At 42.0% G+C, this 14549-nt stretch overlaps 1 protein-coding gene across 2 annotated transcripts in view; it reads right to left on the reverse strand.

Annotated features, from left to right (window-relative positions):
• LOC310679403 (uncharacterized protein) overlaps positions 1-14549 on the reverse strand; it is a gene marked incomplete at its 5' end in the record, with an annotated part of 107145 nt that overhangs the window by 3532 nt on the left and 89064 nt on the right. For both annotated transcript variants that reach the window (XM_083444644.1, XM_083444645.1), the window contains one exon: positions 4778-4916. In XM_083444644.1, the coding sequence (XP_083300770.1) occupies positions 4778-4916 (139 nt within the window). The remainder of the gene's footprint in view (positions 1-4777; positions 4917-14549) is intronic.

Here is a 14549-nt window from a genome sequence, read left to right on the forward strand (position 1 = left end):
ATAACAGTAGCAACAGGCATGAGGGCACATGATACAGCTGTCTTGCTGATAGTAAACAGGCTTCTGCCTGGTCAGTACTTGGATAGGAAGCTATCTGGGAACCCCATGTATGCTGCCTTGACCTCCAGGATAGAAGGAAGGAAGGCATGATATAAATCTACTAAATAAATAATAGGGGTAATATTGCTGACCAGATATAAATCAGGAAAAGGACAAAGTACCTGTTTTACTCTCAGTATAACCAGGAGCTAAATAATTTTCCTCTCCTTTCTTCCTCTCACTTCATTATGTAAAATAGGATTTCCCCATTATCTATTAAGGAAAGCCTATGTGATAATCTCATTAATCACAAAAGACTTCAAGGAAAGAGCATAAGACTGAAGAAGACTAGCACAAAATTAACCTCATCGATGAACTGGTTGTTACTGCTGTGTTTGTATTGTGGTGATGCCAATAGTGTGTTTTCTAGTGGCATCTATAATTTTCATAGGAAAGGAGGGAAGTAAAATTTAATAAATGATGCACTTTTATATTATTGTGAAAACTGAAAGCCATAGCAACACCTACCACAAGGGGGAAACATTGTGCCATGTAATCCATATTCTAAAACTATGGATATAAATTGAGACACTTGCAGAATTATAATGCAAAATAACTTGATTCTCGCCTCCTGCACTAATGTGTGGATCAGAACATAATTGTCCTTTGGATTTCACACCATTCCCAATGTTATGATACAGTTCTTGGCAAGAAACAAAACAAAAAACAAAAAAACACCAAAATGCATTAAAATACATATTTTATGATAAAATACACTTAGAAGTGCATTCAGTGAGATAAAGTACATATTTAAAATAGTATTTGTGATAAAATGCATAATTAAATAGATGTTTAGGAATTCTCATGCCATTTTTTTTTTTAATCAGATACATTCAGAAATAGGACCTAAAGGACTTTTGAAGGAATACAAGTGAAATTCACTGGAAAATATGTGGATTAGAAATATATAGATTCATCCATCCCTAAGTATAAAAGGCTGAAATAACTTGTGTTCTGAAAATGAAGCCTGGGTGAATAGTAAAATGTTCCCTTCTTCAATTTAGTGAGTTCAAGTTCACTATTCTCTTGGTAGCACTAAGAAGATCATTCTGTCTGCATAAGCATTTCTGTTTGCCCAACAAAACAAGCTACCACCTCCTCCCCTCTCCCCACGCTATTTTCAGGGTTCAGCTGGCACTCCCAAGAGGACTTGGGGAGGGAAAGGAGAAGCCCACCACACTCGTAGGAATAATTGCACTGGCTTCTGCTAATGCGACGATTTAGCTGAATGCAGCCCATGGAAATTCATTGGTCAAAATACATTTCTATAGGCCTCTGTTTTGTTGGTATATAAATGATAGCCACCAGTTTCAGTAGCGTCACACAATTACCGGTATATTTATGGATACTAAAAATAGGTAGGAGATTTTGGCACTGGGGCAGACAACCATATGTGGAGAGCTTATAAAAGGGGAAATAGGTAAGGCAGTGGGTTTGTATTTACAGCAGCACATCTTTAGGGGATATGTATTGATCCCCAGTTCCTGCACCATTCATTAAAAAAAGTCAATAGATAAAAAGATATTATGGGAGGGAATAAAGCATTTCAGCAAGGAGTAAAATAATGACAAAGTGGTATGAAGAAGGGGAAAGGGAATCTAACTACCTATCAAACCACCTGAACCACTTAATACAGTTCATTGTGACAGCTGTTAACTGTGTGTTTACACAGATAGGTCTGTTCAGCCAAGGGACAAAAATGCCTGGTGGAAATAATGATCATTTATTTTTGAATGTAATGGATCCTTTTGCCTGATGGGAATTGAACAATCATGAAAATAAGGCACAAGCCATCTTGATACTGTTAACATTCACCCCTCCCAAACCATCACCCAAGGCATGTCCTAATTTATGGCCATGTTTTTACTATTTTATGGTTTTACCAAGGCTTCACATGCTCTGGTTCACTTTTTGTTATCCTAGTCCTGGACCCGTCATAGCTCCACCACACCCAAGACTGGGGCATCATTTCCTCTTATTCTAATCCAGAGCTGCCCTTCCCTGTGCTGCAGCTTGTGGCATTTAGAGCTTTATCTAATAGTTGCATGTTATCAATAACATTTGCATCAAAATCTGATGCTTGTAACTGCAAGATACTTGTCAATATGCTGTGGTTTAAATCTTGATGAACATTGCCAATTTTTAAAATAATCTTTAAAATATATGGAGTGGCAAACAAGCCATTTATTGAAAATTAAGGTTAAATTAAGCACCCAACATCTATCTCTGGTAATAACTGCCCATTTTTGCCAGTCAAACTGTTGATGGATGAAATATCGCCGTAATAAATCTAGTGCACGCCTTCATGTGACATCCATAAATGGGTGGAATAAATCGCAATCAGCAATCTGCACATCAAGTATGGAGAGGCTAAACTGTATGCTAAATTATGAAGCTTATGCTTTAATGATTTTTATTGGTGTTTTGTTGTGATGCTGTTTATTATAGTTAAGTACTTTGGACAGTGAGGCATTGGAGAGCAGTCAGTGAAACCAGCCAAGTTAATGGGACTCCCTGACACCTTCCAAATGTACTGATAAATTATTAGGGAACCTGACCAGTTAATCTCTGTCTTCCTGTTTCCTGTTCTTTTTTGTCACTGTACCTTCAGAAAAAAGAGCACACCTCTTTGTTCCTTTAGCACTGACCTTTGTGGACAGACTTTGACTAAATCTGACCTCTCTGCTCTTCCTGCCTTGTCCTTTTTTATTTGCCAGTGTCCCAGGAAGTAGTATATTTGACATATAAACAAGGGGGCTCCTCAACAAACTGTTGCATTGTATCCCTGGGTGTGAGCCTGGGGTTGGAAAAAACAAAAATTAGCATCAAAGGCTAATCCTTGATCTAACTTGAGTCCATGTGCAAAGCTTGCTTGCTTGTTTAGAACATTTAAAAATGCAGACCAGTCACCATGCAAGTCAATGGAGCACAAGGCTTCTGCATGCAAATGAGTGCTTGATTTGCCTGGCAGGAGGCAATATTAATAGGTTGCCCTTTACTGCAGCCTGAAAGATATAGGGAACTTTTGCCTGCGATCAGCTAGCCAGAGTTTCACCTCTGAACTGCAATGTTAGCAATGGATTACTTGGCAAGACCTCTGTATGCTATTCTCTCTCATCACAGCTCTCCAACGCTGCAACATGAGTGCAACAGTATACTGCAGCGCTGGTGGATACAACTCTCTCAATCTATCCTGCAACGGGGGAGTTAAAAGCAACAGATGATTCTACAAGGTTGTTGTACCTTCTCAGCTTCAGCCCATGCTCCAGCCTACAACAGAAGCCTTAATACTTCTGGACAGTATTGTAGCCCGAACCGCAATATTCAGTGTGAACTACAGTGCATAGTTCCATGGGTTTGTCTTCATGCGTTCCCTCCCCCACACCCACCATCAGTTTAAAAGCAAATACTGCTTCTGACTCTACTTGTTGCATGAATCAGCTGGAAGGGTGTGTGGGATGGGGTGAAGTACAAAGCAGCACAGTCAGGTGGTTTTGAACAGAGGCATCTAAAATAACTGGATGCTCTGAAGCTTTTTCTGTATCTTCTTTCCTTCCACCCACTAAAAACAGGTGGCTGGCATCCCTTACCCTGTAAATGTCAGGACTGGTTAGATGGTTTGAAATGCTCACAGGGAAGTCAAGCAATTAATTCTCCCCCTTCACACATTCTCAGGGGTCTGTCTTGTCAGACAATTCAGCTGTATCCTTAAAGAATTTCACTCCCCTTGCTGTATTTACCCCCAGGGAATAGCTAGTCTCTCAAGCGAGATTAGGATCACTGTAGGCTTCTTCCTCTTGTATAAAGCCTAAGCAAGCAGGGCTGGGGGAAGGAATCAACCTAGAGATGTGAAGGCCCAGGAAGGGGACGGACAGATGGGGGAGGGTGTTTCCAGGCCTTCACATCTTTACACTGAGTTTCCTGAAATTTAGAATGTCTCTGAGGGAGACTGCAAGTACTTAAATGAACACTACCTGCTACATACCGGATGAACAAGTTTCCTAACATTTCTGGTATGGCATCTGAAGGTAACTTCACACATAGACATTCATCACTGACTGAAACATCATGATGACTTGCATGTGCGAAAATGCCAAATGGCACAAATAGATCTTTCATTTTACCTGTCATGACCTCAAACGGTATTTTTCAATTGAGGTACTTCACACATTCAGCTGTCAGTCTCTGAGTGATGAGATTTGCTTCAGCAAGCGTCCTATGTCAAGTGAAATAGGGTATACTTGTTTTCATACATTTGTATATCCAGGCATTTATTAAATTTTAATTTTCAGCTTTCAGTCCAGTGGAAATTAAATGCGAACAATGCAAACAGATTACAGTACATGTCTTAATTTTGCTAGCAGGGAATAAATAATTGTGGAAATCTTCAAAACTTTTCATTTCCCTTACAGCAAGAAAACATATTTGTAGATTTGGTTTTTGTTTGCTGTTATTTTGTTTGCTTTTATTTTTGCCAAATATTATAAATTTTAGAATTACAAATCTTAAGGCCTAAAGCAAGAAATCCTCTGCCAGTCTGATCTATTATGACCCCCTACCCACTAAATTATGCTGCTGAAATAAAGGAAGTGGAAAGAAGGGTTCAATCGGTAGTAGTTTGGTTTTGGTACTCAAAACAAATTCCTGGGCTCAGAATTCTTTAATTCTATGTGCATACCTTTGGCACCTGATTCTCCTTGATGGATCTTGGTGTTCTTGGTTGTTGTTGTTGTTTTTTTAAAAAAAGATCCTGCATGCCTGAAATCTGCTCACCCCATAACAATGATGACTTCAAAGTTGCAGCTGGGTTAGAGTTCCTGTGAAAGAGGGGACAGCCATTGTTCCTTCAATTACAGTTTCCTACTCGTGAGACAGTCATATAATGCTTGTTTGTGGTTATGCACTAAATATCGAATCAGTGAATCAACACAGGGCAGGGATGGTGACACACAAATACAGCCTGCAATTTCCCATATTATTTAAGTAAATGCCCCTGAAATGTTTACTTATATTTTCTCCCTTTCACAATATTGTTTTTAAAACCAAGGAGTAGCGGAGGGGTAAGACTCCAGACAATAAGATACACTCCCTTTGTGCATTTGCACACAAAGGCAATTGCTTCAAGATGCCTTTATATATGGCCAAAACTGGCCTTTAGTTCTCAGAAGCAACAGGAAGTGAACCTCTGAACAATAGCTAATCACCAGAGGTTCCCTGCCTCCCAAACAGATGCTTATCTCCTTCTCCCAGGCTACCAACTGGGGCTTCCGGAGTCAGCAGAACTCTGAGACAGATTAGTTTCTTACACACACACACCAGCCACATCATGTGAGAAGTGCTCAACGGGTCTATCTTTAGAACTATTTTCCTCAAATATTTAAGATGATTTTAAAATGCAAACCTAGATACACATGCAAAGGAAAAAGTTTTGTTGATCTCAGGGGAACCTACTTCTGAGTAAACATGTTTAGAATTGTGCTGCATAGCCTTGAAGTCCATCTGATTAAATGGAGCATTTAAGTTCTGGTTAAATTTAAGGTGCTTCAGATTAAGCCAATACAGCAGCCTTCTTTTGAAACCCTTGGCAATGGGGAATATTTAGGGTTCTTCTCCCCACCCCCACCCCCAGTTTTTAACATATCAACAGGAATGTTACACTTTGCACTTTGATGGAACTGTAGCAGCTGAGGTCGTAATTTGTGAATTGTTGGGACAAGTAATCTCCTTCATAATTACCCCCATTCTGACGATGTTTCAATATCAACCTCCCTGAAGATAAGATTGTTAGCACATCTCTGATGAATGAACACAAACCATAATTCATTTAGTAGTGAGTCCTGTGTCTCCTATAATACCTACAATTGATATTATTAATTTATTTATACAATAGCTTCCTTATGCACCATTCATTTGGTTTTGTTTGTTTGTTCATTTCTATACCGTAAACCTATGTGTGTGGTGTCAAGAATATCAAATAATACCAAAATAACAAGCCACAGAGAACCCAACAAATACATGGTGCTTTACAAAGAACAAGAAGCATAATATAAAGGTAAAGGGACCCCTGACTATTAGGTCCAGTCATGACCAATTCTAGGGTTGCGGCGCTCATCTCGCTTTATTGGCCGAGGGAGCCGGCGTACAGCTTCCGGGTCATGTGGCCAAACCAGAGCAGCGCACGGAAATGCCGTTTACGTTCCCGCTGGAGCGGTTCCTATTTATCTACTTGCACTTTGACATGCTTTCGAACTGCAAGGTTGGCAGGAGCAGGGACCAAACAATGGGAGCTCACCCCGTTGTGGGGATTCGAACTGCCAACCTTCTGATTGGCAAGTCCTGGGCTCTGTGGTTTAACCCATAGCGCCACCCGCATAGTATAGGAACTGCTTAACTATTTGGAAGATGTCCACATCTACTGTGCTAATTGAAAAGCAGACATGATTTCTCTGACTCCTGATAATTGGGTTATCTCAGGCAAATTGAGCACAACATTCCAGTTTTCTAGCTAGTACGGGAGCGGCTTAACTGTTTGGGGGATGTCCATGTCCTCTGCTTTGGGAACCTGTTTTCAGGGCCTTCTAGTAGTCAGTCGGGCTGATGTAGATCCCAGCCTGGAGAGTGGCTGCCAGTCAGTGCAGAGGTATAGTGTGGGGTTGCCGTTGTCCTTGGAGCATTTTCTGGAGGGGGGAAACGACCAGGCACCCCCATAACAGACTCCCATCAGATCCTGGCTTTGGCATGCAAGGGAGCTGTCAAGGCAGCTTTTTCGCATCCAGCCGCAGCTCCGCTTCAGCACCACTCTGCTTTAGCTCCGCTTCTGACCCAGGGGCAGAGTGAAGAGTTGGTGGCAGAGAGCTGCCACCCTCTCCTTGGCTGGGCTGCACCGTGCGCAGCTCCACAGCAGCGGAGAAAGGCTGCCGGCTGTGGCAGCTCCATCCCTGTGTCAAGCCTGACCCGTGGGTGGAGTGATGCTGCAGAGTGTGACGGACCTGCTGCTTCCTCGCACCCAGCCCAGTGGCCCCAGCAGAGAGAGGAGAATGGGTGCTGCATTTCCTTACGGTCCATCACTGAGTCAGTGTAACCAATACTGAGATAGAGACATACATATCAACAGAGTGATATGTACCTATATCCCTGCCTTTGGGTATTATATATGCCTATAGCGTTTGGAGTTACATTTATACCAACTTTCTGCATTCTAGGCAGTGTGGAAGTACTGTACTGTAACCATTTGAGAGAGGTGGTAACCTTCTTGCTCCTTAGTTCCGGATGTCATAGCTAATAGTTATGTTTGTATGTATACGTACTTAACTTTCTTATGGAGTGAATCGAAACGAAGTGTCACGTTTGTGTGGGAAGCAAGGACTGTTGTTGCTGCCTAAGATTTTTATGGATAATGTTGCAAGGGATTTAGCTTGAGTTCAGATACAGCTTCCTTTGTTCCAGCGCAAGTGGGAAGTCGCCACCACCAATCCTTTCCTTCTACAACCCTTTTTCTTCCCACACTGCTGGGAGCATTTTGTGTGTTTGAAAGAACATTACTGCAAAGTTGAGCAATTCACACCTCCTTTCTCAGTTTCTTTCAGGCAGTTCTTGCTGGCTGGTCATCCCTCTCCTTCAAGTCTTGCTGTAGTCAGTTTTAGTCTTAAAACAAATCTTTAGAAAACTATATTCATTGAAATGTAAGGAGCAGTGTACCAAGCTTTTACCTACCTTCTCTTATTCGTTTTTGTACAATAAGCTGCTTTTACCTAATTCACATAAGAATTACATGAGAAATATTTTGAAAAATGGTCTTTCTAATCTCTTTTTCACTGTTCTTTACAATATCCATTTGAAAGCTGCTAACTCTTGAGGCCTTGGGAGTATAATAAGGAATGTCTCCAAAGAAATGACCCTTTCTTCGTGTGGGGAAAAGATTGGGCCAAAACTATTATGCACCATCTGTCTTGCAGTATTTAGCAAAGGAACTTATAGAAAACATGTTTTCTGGCAGATAAATTCCTAACCATATGTCCATTGCATCATTTAGTGTGAAACTAAATAGACTTTTAAATATTTGGACAAAATCCTAGTCTATTTGAATTAGTATTCAACACAAAAGCATGGGAAATCAGTTAAGCCGCCTGCAAGCTCTTAGCACCCTATTACCTACCAACCATTGCTTAGTGTTTATAGAATCAGATTACTTTGTACAAAGATTTGAGCATCTCCAAGGCCAGATTAAGGTGACTGGGGGCCTGGTGCAGTTTCCAAAACAGGACCACTCCCCTTTCCAAAAAAGGGAACACATGAAATAAGTTACCACAATAAACGTTTTGTGGTATCTTGAAGACTAACATGTTTATAATGACATAATCTTTCATGTACTACAGAAAAGAAATGAAAAACAAGGAGCAGATTATGAAGCAAGCGGAAAATCACTATGCTGCATCTTTTTCCTTTCTCCTCTGCTTCTTGGCAAAGCAGCGAAATCTGCCTCTCAACACAACACAACCAACACATAGGCAAGAACAAGAAAGATGGAAAGGAGCCCACCAAGTCACTTCTTCCCTCCCCCTTCCAAGGGGGCTAGGCTAGAAATTTACTTTAAAAAGGAAAAAGAAAGCTCAGACTCCGGGCCCCTTACAGGTATAGGTCCAGGCAACTGTAGCATGAATATTCAGCCTTGATTATTTCAGTCCATGTTTGTACTGAAAACAGCAAAATAGATTTGGCCTACACTGGAGCGTCTAACATAAAACATACTAGTTTTTTTTATTAAAAAATTATGAGTGGTGCTGAAATTGCCTGGCAGTAGATTATGGAAAAACGGAACAAGCTGTTTTTACACAAACAAATGCACAACTAAGGATGCAATCCTATGCCCAGGGCCGTCTTAAGCATATCCAGCACCGAGGTGCAAAGCTCCCTCTGGCGCACCCCCCAACCCCCATTTCCCGGAGTTTTTTAGGGAGGACAGCACTTCCAGCAGGGCTGGAGGAGGCAGGCAGCAGCTGGAGGGCGGCTCCTCCAGTGGGGGAAGAGACGGAGGCTGGACGCGGCACCTCCCGGCTCAGCTGGCCACTTTGTGCCGTGGTGGCCACAGCAGACGGAGGCTTCGGATGCGGCGCGGCGCTACTTCAGTGTGGCATGGTGGAGGCGGGTGAGGGCAGCGAGCTGATGCTGGGAGGCGCCACGTCCAGCCTCTGCCTCTTCCCTGGCGCCCTCCAGAAGTTGGTGCCCTGGTGCCCCATGCCACTAGCCTCTATGGGTAAGACGTCCCTGCCTATGCCTGAAGCCCCAATGAATTCAGCTTATCTTCTGAGTAAACATGTATAGGATTGTACTGTAAGTTATGAGATGGTTACTTTGGAAAGTACATGGAGCTGAAGAACAAAGTTGGAATAGTGAAACAGATTCCCACTGCCATTTTCAGCTCTATGTGCTTTTAAAGACTCCACTCAGATTCCCACATCCCTAGGAAAAGTCCAGTATGTGTCCATGTGCTTGTTCTCCTTCTGTCTTTTGAGTGGAGGCAGATCTCATAGGAGGAGGATAGAAGTGACCAGAACCGGTGGCATGCATGGCACTCACTCAAAACTGCAAATGTCATCCCTGTCATTATTGTTGTTGTTGTTATTTGTCTATCTGCTGCCTCCAGTAAAACAGGTTGTTGAACCTTGCAAGAAGTATTTACCAGAGGCAAACAGGAATGAATATACCACCAAGAGGAGCAACCACTCCTTCACCAGCCTTCAGTTGTGGGCAATATCAGACCATAATAGTTAAGAATTGAATCCTCTGCTTCAGAGGGAATTTCTCTGTCTGCTGGAAGCAAGATAGCTCATGTCACCATACTGGGAACAATGGGATCACTATACAAATACCCAATTACTTTAATGCCATTGATTTCAACAGATGCTAATTACAAAGGAAGAGCCATGTTGTGTATTGCAGTTTCTGCAATATGCAACTGCCCACTGCATGGTTGTATATCTTAATATAGCCACTGGGGGTGAGTTTGCCCCCCACTTCCAATTAGGGGTAGAATGAGCATGTGAGAAGGAAGCATGCTGTGTCCACATCCTGGATGAGACTATAGGGGTAGAGTCTTGACCTTTACAGAGCAGCCCTATGCTATCACCCCCACTTTCAGGTACTCATCCATCCTTTGGTTGATAGTGGGGGCTATGGTCGATTGCTTTTCATGGGGGCTGGATATAGAAATTCTCTTGGTGGGACCTTGTTGGGATCTTGGTGGCAATTATTAGGCAATTATTAATTTTTTGCCTACTTCTTATGCCTTTCGTGTGATGCTGTTTTGGCTCATAGGTCCCCATCCCCCCCCCCCCCGGTCATGTTACGGCATTCAGTGGAGGCACCAGTTGGATGAGTGGTGAACACATTGAGGCCCCTGGAGGGTTAAACAAAACCAAGGCATCTCACCTCTTAGTAAGGGGACATACTTTGGCTAGGGTGGCTGTCTTCTTGTTGAGTGGAAGAAACTTTCACTATAGCATGTTAAGCAGATGTCTACTAATAAATAACACTTATTACTTATTAATAAGTAAATTAAAGTTATCGAGAAAGTTACATTTGAATTACAGTATCTCCACTCACACTAGTGAAGAATAAACTTCCAAGTGTCTGTATCCTAAAGGCCTATAGGTTGCTTTCTTATCCTATTTTTGGTAGAATGCACTATTTTTAATGCCTTTTTTAAAAAAGGAAAGGCGAGTCAAGGTCAGTAGCTATAGTCCGGATGGGCCTGCTATTTTATTCCGTTCAAGCCCACACTTCAATGAAATGAGAGAGAATGCCAGGAAACTGGGCAGCATGAACAGGAGTGACTGAGAGGGGCAGCCAGGAAGAGAAAAGATGTGGGTGACGTGGTCATTATTCTCGGTGCTCCAGACAGGAACTGACATCTGGTTTGTGGAATTCACCTTTGCATTTAAATGGCTTTTGCCTTAGCTTTGATTGACGCTTCTGTTACAACTGTGCCTCACTTTCCAGGGAGCAGATGTTGCTTTAGCTGTTCGTTGCAGCACAGCGACAAAGATGACAGCAAATTAGGCTGCTTGTTGTAAATGAAACCAGTGAGTGTTGGGTGTTTCCTGGAAAAGAATGCTAGTTATATAAAAACAGGGGTGGCCAGTTTCTGAATACTCCAGAACAAGTTGGTTAGAGTGTGCTGCTGCTAATGCCAGCGTTGCAGGTTTGATCCCCGTATGGGACAGCTTTGCAGGGGGCCAGACTAGATGATCCCTGGGGTCCCTTCCAACACTACAATTCTATGGCAATTATCCAGAGTCCAGATTACACCAATTCTTAAAGAATTACACTAGGTGGTGATTTGCTTCTGGGCCCAATTCAAGGTGGTGATGCTTAACTTTAAAGTTTGTAAGCAAATTACCTAAAGAATGTGATCCTTGTGCAATACAGTCTTCAACTGAGGCAAGTGCTACCATTGGTAAAGTGTCTTAAACAAGCACAAGGAGCCTTTTCTGTGGTGGTACTGTGACTTTGGCTCGACAGGCAGTGGCATGAGAAGTTGCCTCTCCCCACATCCCACCCAGACACTTACGTAGATCTGTGAATTAAAGATTTGTTGATGGCACCACACAATCCCATAGTAAAGCTTGTTGTGATTGAAGCACATGCTTTTAGCATGCATTATGAAGATCTTTATTATGTTTTTATATTCATTTTCTGTACACCACTTGGCTATTCTCTGCTATTCTCTGTAGAGCAGGTCATAAATTCTGAAACAGAATAAATAAGAGTATATTTTTGGCAGCAGGTTAAGAGTTTCTTGTTTACCCACACATTTTAGAGTGATTACTTTTGTCTTCAGTTCGCTTTTTTGGCTTACAGCTGCTGTCTGTGAATTTTTATTGTTTTGCAGTGGTTATGTTTTCTATTTATTTATTGTTGTTGTTTTTTATTGCATACTACCTTGGAATCCATTTGGGTGAAAAGTGGTTTAGCATGGTTTGAAAATAAATAAATAAGAAAGAAAGAAAGAAAGAAAGAAAGAAAGAAAGAAAGATTACTGTACAAACTGGCAACCCCCTGATTGGTCTATAATAAAGTTGCTGCAATCTGGAAAGATTTCACTGCTATGGAACACATGTGCTCAGGAAACCAATATGCTCAGATATCTGGATGTAGATATATTACATAGTTGTTAGATAGAGAATCCAGAGAAGAGACGTAACATTAAAGTTGTGTGGAATAGCTCCAGTCCTTACAATGTGAAAACATTTCCCTTTAACTCTGAGTGAATCAGTGGACAAACATTTGAGAAAGACCGCAAAAAAACAAAAGGCCCAGACAAAATATCTGATGATCCTACAGCAATCTCTCAAACAGGCAGTTTAGGAAAGGAAAGAGAAAGTGTGTGACATGATTTGATAAGGGTTGGTTTCAAACAGGCTCAAACAACATACATCCGGTGGGCAGATTGTGGTCCTTGGGGGAATTTCAACTTTGGTCTACCATCTCTTTAAAACTGGAAGCTGCTGAGAACACAGATGCAAATTGCATCTCTCTCTGCATCTCTCTCTCACACACACAGCGTTTCAGACACATATGGAAACAGGTGCAGCAATAGAGCAAACTTTTACCCTGACTGCAGCTGTGCAAAACAAACACAACTTGGTTATAGTGGGCCAATTTGTTTACTCCTGTTTGCTCTCCCTTGTGAAAGAGAGTTCCTTCTTGCTGCGGCCTTGGGGAGTAAAGAAGGCAATAAGACTTTGTTTGGGCTGAGACAGGCTTGACATTTCTTTTTTCTTCTCTTTTTCTTTTTTTAAAGGAAGATCAGTATTACTTTGATCGCTGGAATGGGATGCAGGGCAAATGTTCTGGTTTTCTTTCTTTCTTTATCTTAAAAAAGGTATTTTCTGCCTCTAGGGTAAAGAAGCTAAGTGAAAGTAAGATAAGGTTCTAATGCTGTTTATTTAACAGCAGTTACCCTTTGGCTGAGATTGCTTCCACACAACTCGTTTTCTCTAGAACTGACATAATTTGTTCACTGCCAGTGCTTCCAGACAGCAATTTATTGTGGAATCAGCACATGTAAGTTTTGTTGTTGTTGTTGTTTGCAATGGCCACACATCATTGTCTTCAAAATACCAGCCTGTAGTCTGTCCCCACCTGTAATCCATATTTACATAGGTGGCTACGAGCCACCTATATAGAAGCAGCCACTGACCAATATCCTCTAGGAGCTGGTAGGAAAGTTGCTAGAAAATTAGAAAGTGCACAGAGAGCTCCTTGACTGCATGTAAGTGTGCTTTCTATCACCATCATCTTTCTTTGCTTATTGATGATGAACCCTTCCATACTCTCAACAAGCATGTGGTGAGTGTAACATGTAGCCAGGCTCTCTAAGACGTTAACTTCTGGCCGTTCATAAGATGGTTTCCTTTCTGGGTGATCCATGTTTGTTACATGTGTACAAATTTAAACACATGGAACATGAATGCTAGCTGCTGATATTCTAAGTGAATATTCAGGGCATTTAAACTAAAACACTCAGAAGAGACATTCAGACATTATTCCCCATTGCATGGATTGCCCAAAAGACAAAGAGCTTTCTGACAGCAACTGCAGTAAGTGAATAATGTATAACAGATGTATGTGTGGTGTGAATCCCGACTGTACAATAAGAAAATCTTCCTCAAATGTTCCTTCATAGCCTCAGAAAGGAGTGACTGAGCAACTTACAAGTTTTCTAACCTTGTGAAACATGGGAAGCTGCCTTATACTGAGTTGAGACAATTGGTCCACCTTTCTCAGTGCTGTCAACATCAGGTGGGGGGAGCCAGTGGACTTCCAGGTGTTGCTGAACTACAGCTCCCATCAGCATGGGAGCATGGACCATGGGAGTTATAATCCAGGCACATCCAGAGTTCCAAAGGTTCCCCACACCTGGTCTTCTCTGGTGAGCCCTGGCTAGCCAATGTTTCAGACAGGAGTCTTTCCCAGCCGTACCTGGAGATGCCAGGATTAGACCTGGGGCCTTCTGCATGCAAAGCAGATGCTCTACCACTGAATGCAGCAGGGAGAAGATACGTGGGAACCTGAGAGGCCATCATGAGAAGCTGAGAGCTGGAAGAAATTGTGTATGAGTGTTGTGAGTGCAGGGAGCTGGCAAGTGATTTGTGGTTGATGAGGGAAAATGTCAGAATTTGGATCCTTCCAGTTATAAAAATCTTCTGTTCCCATACAGTTCCTTTCCTCCACCCACCCCACCATACAAAGAATCTAAAGCCGATTCCAACATAATATTTTGCTCTCACATATTTTGTTTTGAAGTGATCCCAGGAGCTCCTACACATGGAGAGTATTGCCTGGGAATTATAGCTTTTGCTTGATGTACTGTGAAAGGTTTCTTAGCCTCCTGCCCAGTGCTGTAAAAAAACCAGCAACCGAAAATATAAAACAGTATGTGGGAAAAG

Source organism: Podarcis tiliguerta, assembly GCF_965153285.1.
Source record: "Podarcis tiliguerta genome assembly, chromosome: 6".
Classification (NCBI taxonomy): Eukaryota; Metazoa; Chordata; class Lepidosauria; order Squamata; family Lacertidae; genus Podarcis; species Podarcis tiliguerta.